General features: G+C 38.7%; 2 protein-coding genes across 7 annotated transcripts in view; one reads left to right on the top strand and one right to left on the bottom strand.

Annotated features, from left to right (window-relative positions):
* LOC136699167 (dedicator of cytokinesis protein 7-like) overlaps positions 1-16,010 on the top strand; it is a 66,541-nt gene that overhangs the window by 32,508 nt on the left and 18,023 nt on the right. For all 5 annotated transcript variants that reach the window (XM_066673650.1, XM_066673648.1, XM_066673652.1 and 2 more), the window contains 17 exons: positions 513-725; positions 1,492-1,577; positions 1,884-1,950; positions 2,145-2,294; positions 2,950-3,030; positions 3,416-3,572; positions 3,868-3,992; positions 4,591-4,684; positions 4,797-4,959; positions 10,428-10,545; positions 11,637-11,707; positions 11,818-11,956; positions 12,310-12,411; positions 13,219-13,305; positions 13,392-13,623; positions 13,916-14,080; positions 15,661-15,833. In XM_066673650.1, the coding sequence (XP_066529747.1) occupies positions 513-725; positions 1,492-1,577; positions 1,884-1,950; positions 2,145-2,294; positions 2,950-3,030; positions 3,416-3,572; positions 3,868-3,992; positions 4,591-4,684; positions 4,797-4,959; positions 10,428-10,545; positions 11,637-11,707; positions 11,818-11,956; positions 12,310-12,411; positions 13,219-13,305; positions 13,392-13,623; positions 13,916-14,080; positions 15,661-15,833 (2,223 nt within the window). The remainder of the gene's footprint in view (positions 1-512; positions 726-1,491; positions 1,578-1,883; positions 1,951-2,144; positions 2,295-2,949; positions 3,031-3,415; positions 3,573-3,867; positions 3,993-4,590; positions 4,685-4,796; positions 4,960-10,427; positions 10,546-11,636; positions 11,708-11,817; positions 11,957-12,309; positions 12,412-13,218; positions 13,306-13,391; positions 13,624-13,915; positions 14,081-15,660; positions 15,834-16,010) is intronic.
* Positions 7,537-8,996, bottom strand: angptl8 (angiopoietin like 8). 2 transcript variants are annotated; one of them, XM_066673512.1, is made up of 4 exons: positions 8,496-8,996; positions 8,198-8,347; positions 7,843-7,959; positions 7,537-7,733 (listed from the first exon to the last, which is right to left on the bottom strand). In XM_066673512.1, the coding sequence occupies exons 1-4, from the start codon at positions 8,790-8,792 to the stop codon at positions 7,722-7,724; spliced, it is 576 nt and encodes a 191-aa protein (XP_066529609.1). In that variant the 5' UTR covers positions 8,793-8,996; the 3' UTR covers positions 7,537-7,721. The 2 variants fall into 2 exon arrangements, with proteins under 2 accessions (XP_066529609.1, XP_066529608.1); XM_066673511.1 differs by having other exon boundaries at positions 7,537-7,959.

The following is a 16,010-nucleotide window of genomic DNA, read 5'->3' as shown; positions in this document are numbered from 1 at the left end:
ATAAATGTTGTTATGTTTTATTTTGTGGAAAAATATTTGTAGCGCTCTTAAAAGTCACATATACATTTTCCCTTTTTTAAGATAGCACAATTCCCTTGGGTCATTATGATGTGTCTGTGAAATGCTCTGTTCAAAATACCATAAGGATCAAACGACACAGCACCTTTCTCGCTCTGATCTGAATGACAGGTTTGAGCACCAATTTCTTTAAATGATAATGAGCCACTAATATCACTTCAACACAAGCACACAATAATGAGAAAGGAGTGACTCAAACCTTCCTTAGCAGGTTATAAACGGTAGTCCAGGGCTGTAAAGGGAGTTATGTAAATGAAGGGAGGATAAAATACTAAAGTCTCAGCACTTGACATAAGAGACAGAACAAAATCAGAACGGGTCATTTTATCCCATGTTTTCTGTGTTAGTTAACACACAATAAACTCAATTTTATTTTACAGCCATTGAGTTGGTTGGCAATACAGATACCCTGATTTGTTTGCCTGTGTATATAGGATGACGCTAAGAGGAGATCAGTGTCTCTCGATGACACACCAAGGGGCAGCTGGGCATCTAGTATCTTTGATTTGAAGAATTCATCCCCAGATGCCCTGCTGACATCTCTGCTGGAGCGCACAGCCACTGAGGACATGGACCGCCGCAACACAGAAAATCGCCAGCAGGGGCGCCATCCAGACTTACTGGGGCTTTACCCTGCACCAGACGAGGTTTGAAACCACAGCTATCATCAGTGCCATCACCATTGTTATTGACATTTCCTCTCACTGAGGATGTAATGAGTTGGGGAAAGAATTATAGTTCCTCTGGTGTTACGCTGCTGTGTTTAACACAATGCAGAAATAAAGGCAGTAAATACAGACAATACACTACACAAAATCTCTAAACAAAACACTCTTCAATATATGTGCTATAAGTATACAAACCTTAAGTAAATGGTAGTAGAAACTAAACAGTCTAAGATCACGGCAATCATGTCCACTGACAATTTGTAATAAACAGTGTCAAAACTGCACAAATGTACACAGATTAATGTGCCAGATTCTATTTGTTTAATCTGTTGGTTTTGTGTTCTCATTGGTATGCGGCCACCTCTTCCAACACCCCAGACCTTTCTGAACAAAACTGTACACCACTGCAGTAATGTTCTGTGTGTCCCTGTGTACGTAATGAAACATACTTTAAACAAACCATTTTCTCTGATTTTCTACACTATATAAAAAACTGACACTACATGTCAGATGAAACACAACAGAACATCTCACCCCTTTTCCAGCCATCTGTCAAAAAAACCTTTCTCAGAATTTGTTTTTCAGCCTCTTGCTAAGAACATTATTCTATGCCCTCATTACCATCTCAGCTGCTGGTGCCTCTTTATATCTGTGTACACATTACTCTGGTGCCTGTGTCAACGTTGCCATGGTATCGTTGCCGTGGAGCTTGCTGTCTCACTGTGTGTCTGTATGTGTGTGTCAGGATGAAGCAGTGGAGAGGTGTTCGGTTCCTGAGGTTCCCAGAGAACACACAGGGCAGAGGATCATGGTCAAATGTCTTTCTCTCAAGTGAGTTTAGTCTCAGTGCAGTTTACTTCAGACCCACAATCTCCTTCCACATTTATTCATACCATACACATAAAAACGTACAATGTCAGTAGTGTAACTAGGGATTTTTGGTCTTAAAAAAAAAAGTAGAATGTTTAGGTAAAAAAAAGAAAATACTCCTAAGATATTACACTCTGCTTGCTTGCTACTGATGTTAAGCTGAATATTAACATAAACTCTTAACCCCCATCCCATCCCCTTCGGTGTAATGCTATGTCAAAGCACAAAGATGAGATCCTAATGACTAGACGGTATTTGCTGTTCTAGGTTTGAAATAGAAATTGAACCGATATTTGGAACACTGGCCCTGTACGATGTGAAGGAAAAGAAAAAGGTACATATTTAGGTTGTTTTAGTGCCGTAGTGTTGGTGTTTATATGTTAGATGTACTAAATGTTCTAAAACTACTAAAATAGGATTCATTTTAAAAAGAGTTTTCAATCATAATATGACAGCTGATAGCAACAGTGGCCTTGTAACTGTCCATCTCCCTTCCTGTCCATTTTTGTTCCCTTCACCTTGTCCCAGATTTCAGAGAACTTCTACTTTGACCTGAACTCAGAGCAGATGAAGAGCCTGATGCGCCCCCACAACCCCCACATGGCCATCTCCACCCTCGCCCGCTCTGCCATTTTCTCCATCACCTATCCTTCTCCCGACATCTTCCTGGTCATCAAGGTACAGCCACAAGGGGGCATATCATGGCTGTGAGGGGACACGCTGCCCAGGAACCTGTATCATCGCACTGGCCTTGTTCACCAATCCATCTCTCAGTGATATGAGATGTTATTTAGAGCTGAATCTAGACAAAGTCTTTGAAAGAAAAGTTTACGGCCATCCTGAAAATGGCAGAGATACATTTCAAAACTGTTTGGGGTAAAAATATTTTACTACACATAGATAATAGCTTTACAAGTATGGTATACGTTTCAGTTCTGTGGATGTACCAGTGAGGTATTCAGCTGGGCTTAACTGTAAACTGACATAGAATTGAGCTTTATCAGTTTTCCCATTGGTTATTCATCCTCTCTCTTTATAACACTGATCTGAATTTTCAGAAGAATGTTTGGCAGCTCATGTTATAGAGGTGTGAGATGAACACAGGGAAATTTGGAATTACTGGTTTCTTAGTTTCCCTGTGATGGACTGGCACTCTGTCCAGGGTATGTTCCCGCTTTGCACTCACTGATTCTGGTTGGACCCACAGTGACCCTGAGTAGGATGAATCGGTTAAAGAAGTTGAATTAATTGTTTCTGAGTTTTATGGCATACTACAAAGGCTCTGATATTGGGGAGAGAGCATAAACTCCCATGATTTGTGTGTCTTTTCCAGCTGGAGAAAGTCCTGCAGCAGGGAGACATAGGAGAGTGCTGTGAGCCGTATATGGTCATGAAGGAATCCGATTCTACTAAGGTAAATGTGTATTTGTAAACGTGTGTGTGTGTGTGTGCTCTTGCCTGACTGCACCTGACTGTCTGTCTGTAGTTTAGACGTGCTGGTCGTGCCCATACACAGTATACGTGTAATCAGATGAACCTGGCATAAATTCTGATACTTTTCAGTGATTTCTCAATTTCTAGACTGCTGCAATATTTACTATTCTTTTTAGAAATGACCAAAGTCTGCTAAAATCAGAGGGACACATCACTGTATTATTCTGTAGCCAAGTATTCATGAACTGTCAGGTTGCATGAGATACAGTGCTGTTGATTTTGGCTGTTCCCTGATGATTTCAACAGGGACCTCTTCTAATCTCGTTTTTCTGTCTTGTTGTCTGTGTGTGCATGTGTATGTGTAGCACAAGGAGAAGTTGGAGAAGCTGAAGGCTCAGGCTGAGCAGTCATGCAGTAGGTTGGGTCGGTTCCGAATGCCATTTGCTTGGACAGCCATCCACCTCCTCAACATTGTTAGTAGTGTTGGGGGGCTGGAGCGGTCCGACTCCGACTCAGACACAGGTTATTCCAGACACTCACACTTGATTTGCACACAATATACAACCCTGTTGGTAGGGTAAAATAATTTAGTATTTTTAATTTTGAAAGAAAAATGATCCACTGTGCATTGTATTTATTCCAAAAAAAAAAATAAAAATAATATGTGCAGTCATGTGACTTCATTCAGTAGTTCAGATTAGTATACACATGGTTTTGTTTAATCAGGGCAGTGTTTTAATTATATTCTTAATATCGGAATTCATAGATTTTTGGATCACATTCTTTATGTTGTGTATTATTTTCTATCCATTTACAGAGCGCAAGGGAACATGGAATGAAAGGAAGAAAAAGGGATTTGAACGAATGAGTGTGGGAGAAGACATGTGCAGCTTCACCAACTTCCGTCCGGCAACACTCACAGTGACAAACTTCTTCAAACAGGCCTGTTAACTTTTCTGGTTGTTGTTGTGAATTACAGTGGGTGGAACTTGTGTATTGTAGAACTGGAATGGGTTGGGCATCCACTCCTGTATGAACTTGCATTTATAACTGTACGACACAGTTACTGGCCTCTTGCTGTATACCGTTATGAACGCCTGTACTAGCAGAACAAGTTAATGGCAAGACTCAGCTAATGAGTCAGAGATTAGAAAACCCAACTTTCCTAACTGTGTTCATTGCACAGTCAGATAACAGACTAAAATTATCAGACAAATCTTTTAAATACACATGTTACTAAATTGTGCTTGATAAGTTTTATACAAATCCAGTTACCAAAAAAAGTAATTGAATATAAATTATAAAATGGAAGCAGTGTTGTTAAATTATATTTCAAATGTATTTAATTGATAACAGCACAAAAAAGAAGAATATTGCCTCACCAGTTTGTTTTAATTGCTCAATACTCCATAAAGGATTTGCTGTTTATTTACATTTTGCTAATGTCTTAACGTGAGTTTCTAAATACAGAAGCACAGAGGTCTCTAGTGCCTATTTAAAGTGTAAGTATATATTTCTTATGTCTATGTTGTGTATGTAGGAGGGAGACAGGCTGAGCGATGAGGATCTTTATAAATTTCTTGCTGACATGAGGAGGCCATCATCAGTGCTGCGCCGTCTCAGACCTGTCACAGGTACATGCCACACATTCAGTATTGACACTGGGAAGCATATTCACAGGTCTCTGCTAATGTTTTGGTGGAAACATTCCTTTAAAATAACGGCGGTATATTCCCACTCTTTTAGCTCAGTTAAAGATTGATATTTCCCCTGCTCCTGAGGCTCCTCACTACTGTCTGTCTCCTGAGCTTCTCCATGTGAAGCCATACCCTGATCTGCGTGTACGTCCCACCAAGGAGGTGCTGGAGTTCCCCGCACGCTATGTTTATACCCCTCACACCACTTACAGGTCAGACTCTCTCTATATACACACTTAAAAAAAAACCTGTCTAAATGGCTACATATACAGAGATACAGAATGATGAGACAGTTGGCCTAAGTCATTCTGTACATTTATTTAAATCATTAATTGGTGATTAATCAAAATATTTTGCTTTGAGGTTACTTTCCTTTCTAGAACATTTGCCTTTATGAATTGATAACATTTGCTGTATTTAAATGTTCACTTTCCATAGCCTTGATTTTCAGGTCTTTTTAAATGAGTGATAGCAACATTTTAGCTTTTATCACTGGCATTGAGCAAGAGGGACTGTTGCTACATGTTCTATGTTGTAGCATATTCTATGTTATGTCATGCCAATAATAATAAAATCAGTGGTTTATAAAATTCTTTGCAGATGCTACACTCTTGTTCTCTTGTGGATTTCCTCTTGTAAGTTATTAGTAAATTTCTGCTCAACACTTTTTGTTTGCAGTTCACTGTTTTATTTAGCCATAGTTTTCACAAACATTGTAGAGTATAGTCTACCAAGAGCATGCTTCCTTGCTATTGTTACTGATATTAGTGACAAAGCCAGGCATTGTCCGTTGAGTTCTGCTTGTAACTGATTATTAATTATAATAACTGAATTATTAGCTGGACATAACTATTCAATAACCTATCAGCAGAGCCATCATTGAACTCTCCACAAGAGCTATATTTGAACAAGAGAGCTAGAATTGATTATAGCAGCATACAGTTATCAGTCAAACTAGGGCAGCATTTTTCAAAGTGTGGGGTGAACCCCACTAGTAAGGCAAGGGCCTCTGTGGTAGGTATTGCAGATGGGGAACAAGGAATGAGCATTTCTTTATTAATGCCTTTGTGTTTTGCCTATAAAGCTTACTCAGTAAAAAGCACCCACTTATAATGGATTCATTAATAGCCCTTAAACCTGATAAAAGAGCAGGACCCCAGAAAAACGTAGCTTGCCTGGAACCGAAATATGCTTTTATTATCAAACTTTTATTTTGAAAATGTGCCACCGAGATTAGCGCGTTTAGGGCTTGAGGTCAGTAATAAGAGCACAACAGATGAAAGCGGCTTGTATATAACTTTTAGGGAACCATAGGAGGATCTGAGAGTTAGTTAACGTTAATATTAGCTGTGTTTAGGTTGTGAGAAAGTGCTCTAAACATGTAGCAGGTTAACGTTAGTCTCTGGCTGTGTCAAAAACTGCACAATGCTACTCTGAATAGTATGAAAATACATATATAGCTACCACCCTTAGCAGTGCTTTCTGTAGTGTAGTATGTAAAGTCCATAGTGCATTGTTTGGGACACAGTCTCACTCTCTAACGTTAATGTTAATCAAATGATTTTCCACATCATTTTAAATGCAGTATTGTACTGCCTTATCTACATGGAACCAGCTTATAGCTAATATTTTGGGTATGGGTGGGCTTTGACACAGCAAATATGTCCCTCACCAATATCAAACTCACTCCTACGTCCTTGCACCTGCCTTTGATTATTTTTGCACAGATTGAAAAGTGAGAAACTCAAGCACAGTTTAATTAGACTTTTTGTAAGACTTTCTTTTAATTAGAATTTTCTGTAATTTGAACATTTTATGGGACAAGTGGCTGTTCCCCTTTATCTGAGGTGGGGAATGATAGAAAAGGTTTGAGAACCACTGAACTAGGGAAATGTGTTAATAGTTCTTCTTGTGTTAACATCACTAATGTCTATTAGTGTGTTTGCACTGTCTGCCTCTTCAGCATTCGCAGTTTAGACCAGTACATATAAATATATTAATATGTAATATTGCGGAACTTATCAGCCATGCATTCTCTGTGTTTTCATTGAATTATTTTAGTTTGTCTTCATGCTTACTCATATTATTCTGTTGAAAATTTGCCATTGAAAGTACATAAAAGTACACAAAAAAAATAATTCAATAAAATAATGCTAGATAATAAGTAGTATATAATAGCCTAGATTTGGATTAAGTTCCCTAATCAAAGCTAGTTTAGACAACGGCATTTATAATGATATTTATAAGATGGATTTAAATTGGAGCTCTTGTCATTTGACAATTGCAGTCTTTTTAAGGTTTAGAATCATCACACAGCACACACTCTGGTAGATGTTTTGTTGACTAAATTTGTGGCACATATATTTGGACACTCGTGAACAATACATTTTTGCATTTGTTTTACATTTAATATTTATTATTATTATTATTGCAATATCCAGAATGTGTATAATCTGTCTTTACTATGCAGCCATCGCGCACATTACAATGATGACAGTACATATCACTTGAATTACACTTGAGCTGTTGTCCTTGCTTCAACACTAGTTTAAATGAATGTTTTGCTGTTGTAAAATGTGCCAAAGTGCTTTCATGACTGGTTTTGAAAAGAGGGATCCAAAGTTTATGTTGTGCTTTGCAACACACACATATTTGCATGCAGACTGTTTTTAAGGCATTTCTACCTCTGGCTTTTTTATTTTGTGCACAAAGTTTACAAAGAAATACAACCACTCTCTAGTATTTTGTTAAAATATATATATATATTTTAAATTATTATAAGTTAGAAAACAAAAACAATAGTGCATTAAATCTGGTACAAAACAACTTTTAAATCTTTATCACCAATACAAAGCTAAAGATTTGTCTATTTACATTTTGTCTTTGTTAGGGTTAGGTTTAGTTGGGAGTGTTGAGGAAGTGCCTCGTCTTCCTGGGTGACTGTCCCGTTGTTGTACAGAAACACCTTCAGACATTACGACACAATCTAAAAAGAGAAGCAAGCAATGACATGAGTTACCAGTCCTGTCAGTTACTGATCACACAGGTGCTTGTAATGAATCGTAAAGTGAACATTATAATGGAAGCGTACTCACGTTTGTTCGTTTCTGTAGCTTTGCCAGCTGCTGAGTCTGCCTTTCTAGTTGCCTTATCTGTTGCAATGTCCAGCTCTTCAAGTCCTTTAAAATGGTGTTGTGCTTCTGGGTCGTTTCCTGTCAGAAAGCGATTTTAGTTAGTGAGAGGTTTTTCAGTTTGAATGCAGTACAGGTTAGCAGTACAGACACTGGTGTTATTCACTGTTTATGTCGCAGTAATAGATTGTTACTGGTATAGCAGGAATTTAGTGCTTAAAAAAAACCCTCGGGCAAGAAATTTTTGAAACTAATGAGTAATAGAAACTGTCAATCAAATTTAGAAGACTCAAGGAGGTGATGTGATTTGGCTACACACCTTTAGTGCGCTGATGCTGGCAGGATTGGAGATACTGAGTTGTTCCTCCATGTTGTTCAGCTTTTGCTTTAGCTCTGCATCTTCCTGCCCTACGCTGTTGACCAGTCCCATTGTCTGCTGACCTTGGGCTTGCAGCGCTGCCGTCTGAGCCTGCAAAACACAACAGCTGTTTAGTCCTTCACTTTAACTGAGGGTGAAGTCCTGTGAAAGGCTATCAACTTTTCAGATGTGTGTCAGCATATTGAGCCGACCGTACTTTGTTATTACTGATGTTATTGTTAATGTGTTCAGTGTTCACCTGGATAAAGCTGAGCCCCTCTTTAATCTGGCCCTCAACTCGAGCTGCCTCTTCCATGTCCTGTCCCAGGTGTTGCACCACACTCTCTGTGTTCTTGATTTCTCGGGCAACCCTGGCAAGCTTAGCTTCAGTACTCTGATACATGTGGTGCAGCGACTCACTTAACTGCAGCACGCCGTACATCAGCACATTCACCTCGTCTGCCTTGGCCAGCTGGGTCTCACGCTGTGGCCTCAGAGGAGAGGAGGACACGCCATATGCCCGTACACAAACGCAAATGCACAGAATAGACCACATCCTTTGGTCACTGTGGAGAGTTGACACACAGATGATGTGTGGCGTTCTTGAACAGCTGAGCGTTGGTCAACCGAGTCGCTCTAATTATTGGTTTGAAATACAAAATACAGAAGTGTTATAATTGTAATAGTCGCTGTCTTGGATCAAGATGGGAGAGGTGGCTTTCATTCAGAGCTTCTTTTTGTGCAGTAGATCTTGTTTTTCTTCTCTGTCTTTACCTGCAGCTCTACATGCCTCTAACTGCCTCTTGATGATCCATAGCAGCTCTTATATACTCCACACTGAGCTTGGAGCTGAGCAGGAGTCCAATCACAGTCAGAAAGTGTGTTTATCGGAATGTGGAACCTTGTTTTGTAGTTCAGGCAAAGGTCAGAGCTTTGACATACTCTGTGTACTCGCTCAGGCTCATGCCACATACTGTCTGTAGGAACACTTGCTCCTTTATGTTCCTACTTCGCTCCCAAAAACATCAATCCATATTTAATATAGTGATAGGCAGGATATTATTTGTGAAAAAGAAAATGTTGTTTTTGTTTCTAGATTGTTAGCTTTTTGAAGTGTTTGTATTGAATTCTCCAGTGGATGAGAATAGTGAGAAAATGTGTGAGAAAGGTTAAAGCATACATGGTGCAATCACCTGTTCACTGTTTGATTTAGCCAAAAGTTAAAAGTTTTAAGGTCACGCTCTTTCATACTTGTTTCATCATCCGCCTTGCCTTTGGGTCTTAACTCAAAATAGCACATCCACGGTTTAATGCTCTTGTACACGTCTACGTCACCCGTGGATGTGTGTCAAGCTGTTCTTTGATGTTTAGGCACGTTCAGGGTCCGTTTCATCATTTTCTTTTTTCTTTTTCTTTAGTGTCATTTTTCCAGTTTTAATACAGTAATATCCCTGCCCTTTGTAGTGCTGTCCCTGCTCCAATACACCTCACACACGTCCACTTTAATTAACATTGGTGATTTATGTAAGATGTTCATCATTTTTCTGCTAGAGTGTACATTTTTAATGAACATTACTAATTTTTTTTTTTTTGCATAAATAACAAAATTAATAAAAAAAAAATAAAAAAGAAGAGCAACATCACCCTAACATTATAAATAATATTTTTCCTGTCTGGGGATAAACTGAGGATAAATTCTTTTGCTTTTTGTTTTATTTATATATACATGTGTGTGCGTGCTTGGGCTGTAACATATTTGTTGCCTATAACTTTGCTATAGCATTAATACACATAGTAACAATTTTTCATTGTGTTTATGGCATTTGCAGCTTAACTTAACACCAGCTGACCTGCAGAACATCTGAGTCTTATTATTTGCACTGTTATCTCCTGTTATCTCCCTGTATATCAGCTGCTTGTGTCATGACATTCTCTGATATTGTCACATGCTTAAAAATATTTAGAAAAGACAGGGGAATACACTTTTCTTTCAATTTATTCCCACACTGCATATGTTATATTTGTGTATCTGATATGAATAGCTGTTTGAGTAACCTTACTCAAACCTTTTTTCAAATCTTTTATTATTTTTTTTATTGCGTATATTAAATCAGAGAGTTAACATGGAGTTTACATGGAATAGTTTGTGACTTACAAAAAGAGTTGATGGGTTGTTTTACTTTCTCTATAGGAACCTGCTGTATGTGTATCCTCAGAGTTTAAACTTCAGCAGTAGACAGGGCTCTGTTCGTAACATTGCCGTGAAGATGCAGTTCATGGCAGGAGAGGATCCCAGTCAGGCTATGTCTGTGAGTATGCGCAACCACACACAAACACACTATCATACCTTTGTGTCTTATGCTGTTTTTAGGGCTGTGACTATTGATTACTTGTATAATTGGTTTGTTTATTTACATTTGTACATCTTTGGGTGCCTTATTGTTACATTGGCTGAGTTAAAAATAATGACAGATTACAAGAATGTGTAGAGTTAGTCTTTTTTATATACACTCACACAGTTAAAAATATAGACCACTTGTTGCTCTGCATACTTTCTTTGCCCCCTTTATCCCTGTTTTTCAAAGATCAAGACCTCAACATAGCAGCTATGATTTGGGTGGTTGATCATTCTCAGCACTGCTGTGACACTGACGTGGTGGTTGTGTGTTAGGTTGTGACGTTCTGGTACGAGTGACACAGCAAATCTGCTGAAGTTTTATACACCCTCTACTCCCTATCTGTTCTAAATTGTTGGTCCACCTTGTAGATGCAGTCTTTGTGTTGTGTTTGTGTAGGTCATCCTCTACTCCTTCATCAGTGGTCAATGGGCACTGCCCATAGAATGCTGTTGGCAGGGTATTTTTGGTTGGTGGACTATTTAGCAGCCCTGCTATGTCTAATCCACTCATACCACCGCAACAAAACACCCTTACACACCACCATCCTGAGAATGATAAATAACCCAAATCATACCTGCTATTTGCTTGGTCCTTTGGGGTCCAGAACTTTGGAGAAATGCAGTGTGAAATGCAGATCAGCCGATGGACCACAGTCAGAAACTGTAGTAGGCTGCTGCAATGATAGGAGATATATCAACTTTTTGGGAGTTTACTCTTCATTCAGTAAAGGCTCTTCACCTTTCTCTCGTCTCTTTTGTTTAGTAGTGTTTGAAATTTATTCAGAAATGTTATATATATTGATGCTCTTTTCACAATCTATTAGTGAAGTTTTTGAAACCTTATGTTCAACTCTTAAATGTCTTTTACTATTTTGTAGTCTGCAAATACAAAGCAGTACAGTAGTAAATATGGTTTATAAACTGTGATATTTGAGTGCCACCTAATGGTGTTTCAGAGGTAGTGCTCAAGCTCTAACATTTGTGTTAATGTTTTTAAATCAGGTCATCTTTGGGAAATCCAGCTGTGCAGAGTTTTTTAAAGAAGCATATACACCAGTTATTTACCATGACAAGTAAGTGACATTGCCCACAGATGAGTTTTCATACTTAAGGTGTATATGGTTATTTTTTGTAACGTTTCTTCTGTCTTTATCTCTGTATATCACTCTGCTTTTTTGCCTAGGTCTCCTGAGTTCTACGAGGAATTTAAAATGAAGATTCCTGCCAACCTTACTGACAACCACCACCTGCTTTTCACCTTCTACCACATCAGCTGTCAGCCCAAGCAGAACACACCATTGGAGACCCCCGTAGGCTACACTGTGAGTACCCTTCTACATCCCACCCCTCTCCCCTCCCTTGTTTTATACTGACTGTCACACTCCCCTAGCGCAACCACTCTGCCTTAGGCACTCTTCCCTGAATCACTTACCTCTGTGCGACCCTGCCACATAATGCTCTCTTCCTTCATCTCTGAGAATTCCCTAAATTCTCCTGCCAGACCCCTGCTGTGAAATACCCACACGCTCTCTCTCTCTTTACTTGTTTGAATGTCAAGAAGGATTTTTTTTTAGTTGTACACTATGGTTTAGCGTGTGATATAGAAATGTAAAGTAAATTGTGTATATATTTTAAATATGAGTAGTTTAATGAAAATCTGTGTTGCTCTCCACAGTGGATTCCTCTGATGCAGCATGGCCGACTGCGCACTGGGTCTTTCAGCTTACCAGTATCTGTGGAGAAACCCCCACCCAGCTACTCTGTCCTCACCCCTGATGTAAGGCAGTGGTCCTGGTTTAAGCCTGCAATTCTTATTTGCTTAAAATCCTCCATTAATCCTTTAAGGCTGAGACTCCTCTGGTAGAAGATTTAAATTTTTAGGGGGTTCTGAATCAGATTTGGCTGATTCATGTGGTTCAAGCACATAAAGGAGTGCCTTTCTGCTTCAAGATCTGTCAGCTGTGTCATGTTTTGAAGTATCATAGAAAATCATTTTGGCTGCAGGAATAAAATGTGTCGGAATTGAGTGTGATAATCTGTTGCATGACACAGATGTTGCAGGTTGAGGTCCAACTACTTTGTTATTTAACAAAATGTAGTAGAAAAAAACCCAAAGTATTATTATAGCTCTTTCCTGAGCAATAATGTCACATTTTGGTAACATTTTACAATAAGGGTGCAAAATTCGTGATATTTAAACTGTAATAAACCTTGCTAAATTGTTAGATAATGTCACCTTTAATCATAATAATAAATGATAATAAACAAGAACTACCATTAACAAGCATTTTTTAGGATTTTATATAAATATAATGTTTGTTCTTGTTTCTTTCATTATTTAATGATTAATTATGACTTTATTTAATCATTAATAATGCTTTTTACTGTCTTATTATTTAAGATTTTCTTAAGTACCGTTAGTTAATGTACTCTTATTGTAATGTGTTACCCATATTTTTATTTTTAAACTATGATTTAAAGAGACACTTAAGTTAAACAACTTGTTTTGATATATGTTTGAAATTTTCTCTCTGTGCTGTGACTGTGAGCAGCTTTAATGCACTAAAATCAATGTTTGTTTCAGGTGCAGCTCCCGGGAATGAAGTGGGTGGACAATCACAAAGGAGTGTTCAATGTAGAAGTAACTGCTGCTTCCTCAGTTCACACTCAGGTAATTTATTCCAATAGCAACGCATACCTAATGAGCAGATGTTTTGTGTTGGATTCGGGTTCGTAACTTGTATTAAATGTGTGTAGGATCCTCACCTGGATAAGTTCTTTACTTTGGTGTATGTGCTGGAGGAATACTCATTCCCATTCAGACTGAAGGATGTCATCATCACTGAGGCCAATGTTGAGGCAGAACTGAAAGCCAGTATGGGAGCCCTAAAGGGAGCACTGTTGGATACTTGCGTTAGATTCCTACACCAGCTGCTGAACAAACTTATACTCCTCATTGTCCACCCTCCCGTCATTGCTGGCCAGATTGGTATGAACCCCTTAAGTTTTCACAAAGTTTAATAAATCTTGTATTTGTGTTCAAAGGGCCATGTCCTTGCAGCACAACGCAGTAAATATATTTTATATGACGACCAATAAGTAACACAATACATTTCCAGTAAAGTTATAGTAAATAGTTTAAAGTGCTGACATTAAAATTCATGTTTCCATTTAAACATACCTCCAAACTAGACGCGGCCATCAACCCTTTAGTATAAATGTATTTGGTTATACTTAGTCTTTACTTCTCAAATGCTTTTTTCTTGTTCATCTTCAAACAGTGAACTTGGGCCGGGCTGCTTTTGAAGCAATGGCTCTCCTGGTAAACCAGATCCATAAAAATTTAGAGGGAAACCAGGACCAGCACGGCCGTAACAGTCTTTTGGCCTCCTACATCCACTACTGCTTCCATCTGCCTACCACAGAGCCTACATCGCCCTCTACAGGTGAGACATCTAACTAAACTGAATTGTTTTGGTACAGAGATTTTTCACTGCAAAATATATATATATAATAAAAAATGTAAAAAGTAAATGTATTATAACAAATATATATTTAAAGATAAGCCATACTTGTCCACAGTGGAGTTGATAGGAATCAAGCAGTTACTACTTGTCAGATTTCTGTTTTTATTATAATAGTTTTACTTTAGTTTTTTCTAATGTTTCCTGCCGTACTTATTTACCACAAACTACAATGTTCTTTTTAATGAATCAATGTATTAAAGGGGACATATTATACCTCTTTTTAAACAAGTTAGAATAGGTCTATTCATAACATGTTCATAAAGTTCTTTGCACAAAATCACTCTCACATAAAGAGATATCACCAGCTCTATTCTTGCCAGTTTCAGTCTCTTTAAGAATGAGCCTCTGTCAGAATGAGGGCTCTGTCACCTTTATGCAAATACGTACTTGCTGGCCACACCCCACCCAGTCCAAGCATTTATCTGATTTGGTAACATCTGCAGTCCTTAAGGTGGAACAGAAGAAAAAGAAGCAAACGTAGCTGTTTCTTTTCCAGCTTGCATCTTTGTGCCACCTTAAATGAAGCTGTAGTTTTGTCCCAGCACCTGTAACTGCTTCACTGTTTAACGAAAACTTCAAATATGCCGGTGTTAGTGTGATTGTGTGAATATAACGGCAGCATTTAAGATGCAACTGAAATTTCAAAGAACTCAACTTAGCATTGGACAAATAACTATCAATTATTTTAAGGTGGTATGAAATAGTAAGCAGTTTTAGACTGTACTGATGTGTTTGGAGAAGTTTAAACGACTACTAGACACTATACATACATCAGTATTTGTACATGTTCACTTTTCAAATTCAAAGTTTGATTTATGACACTGTGGCACTGTGAGGCATTTACGGTCATAGACAGGAGCTGCGCAGTGCACGCCACCTCTAAATATATTCCCACAGCTGTGTGCGGTTTTGTTTACTGTTTTTTCCTCTTATCTTTTCCTGAAGGATAGTTTCTCTTCATCTTCTGATTATACACAAACTGTCCCTAACTTGAGACGAGGGGGGCCTTTGTTAATGTGCGGGGCTGAACACAATGTGCATAGTGAGTGTATAGGGTGGTCCGGCTCCGCATGCACAAACACCTTCAAGAATGCCAGGGTGGATCTATGCAAATTTACCTAGTGTGACGTTACAATGGGGTAGCCATCCAAACGGGTCGTAGAAGCATATGACTACTGACTCTTTCAACTGAAAAAGGATGGGTTTTTTTCGTGATTGGAGTGTTTATAGGAGCAGTAAAGACCCAAGTGGAAATAAAGCACTCAGAAAGTTAGTTTTGCATTATGTGTCTCCTTTAATTAATTAACTAAACTAAGAAACACACACACACACACACACATTTTACTCTTACTTAATATTAGAATGTTAGGGACTTTAGAGTTTAAACTCCAAGCACCGTGAACCAGGTTCAGTTCTATCAGCCCGAGAGCAATTAAACATATTTTCAAACATTGTGAACTTCCCGTATGAAATGAGTGTCTGTTCATTGCTCTTCTCAGTGGGCGCACCTTCATATGAGCTTCCCATCCAGTATGCCACATTATCCCGAGCAACAGGCCGCCCCAGCAGTCTGCACCTGTCACGCTCCAAGAGCATCAGCAACTCCAACCCTGATCTAGCTTCTACTCCGGCCTCGCCAGATGAAGAGGTGCAGAGGATCATTGGCAGCAAGGTGGGTCCCTTCCCTCTTGGTCTCCTGTGGAGTCACTTAATAACAGATAGTTCAGAAGCACTGCTTCCTAAATCTCTCTTATTCATTACACAGCAGGGGTATTTTTAGAATGCTTAGATTAGTATAATGGGTTTTTGTACACAGTGAGGGGCTCTCGCTCTATAGCCCTTTCCTGTA

The sequence above is a fragment of the Hoplias malabaricus genome, chromosome 6, assembly GCF_029633855.1.
Source record: "Hoplias malabaricus isolate fHopMal1 chromosome 6, fHopMal1.hap1, whole genome shotgun sequence".
Classification (NCBI taxonomy): domain Eukaryota; kingdom Metazoa; phylum Chordata; class Actinopteri; order Characiformes; family Erythrinidae; genus Hoplias; species Hoplias malabaricus.
The sequence above is the reverse complement of the archived record's forward strand: the minus strand, read 5'-3'. Positions and strand labels throughout refer to the sequence as shown.

Excerpts from the sequence above, each read along its gene's own strand:
- angptl8 (XM_066673511.1), bottom strand. The coding sequence starts at position 8,792 with ATGTGGTCTATTCTGTGCATTTGCGTTTGTGTACGGGCATATGGCGTG. Across the intron at positions 8,348-8,495 it reads AGGGGCTCAGCTTTATCCAG|GCTCAGACGGCAGCGCTGCA; the intron begins GTGAACACTGAA and ends TGTGTTTTGCAG. Across the intron at positions 7,960-8,197 it reads CCAGCATCAGCGCACTAAAG|GAAACGACCCAGAAGCACAA; the intron begins GTGTGTAGCCAA and ends GCTTTCTGACAG.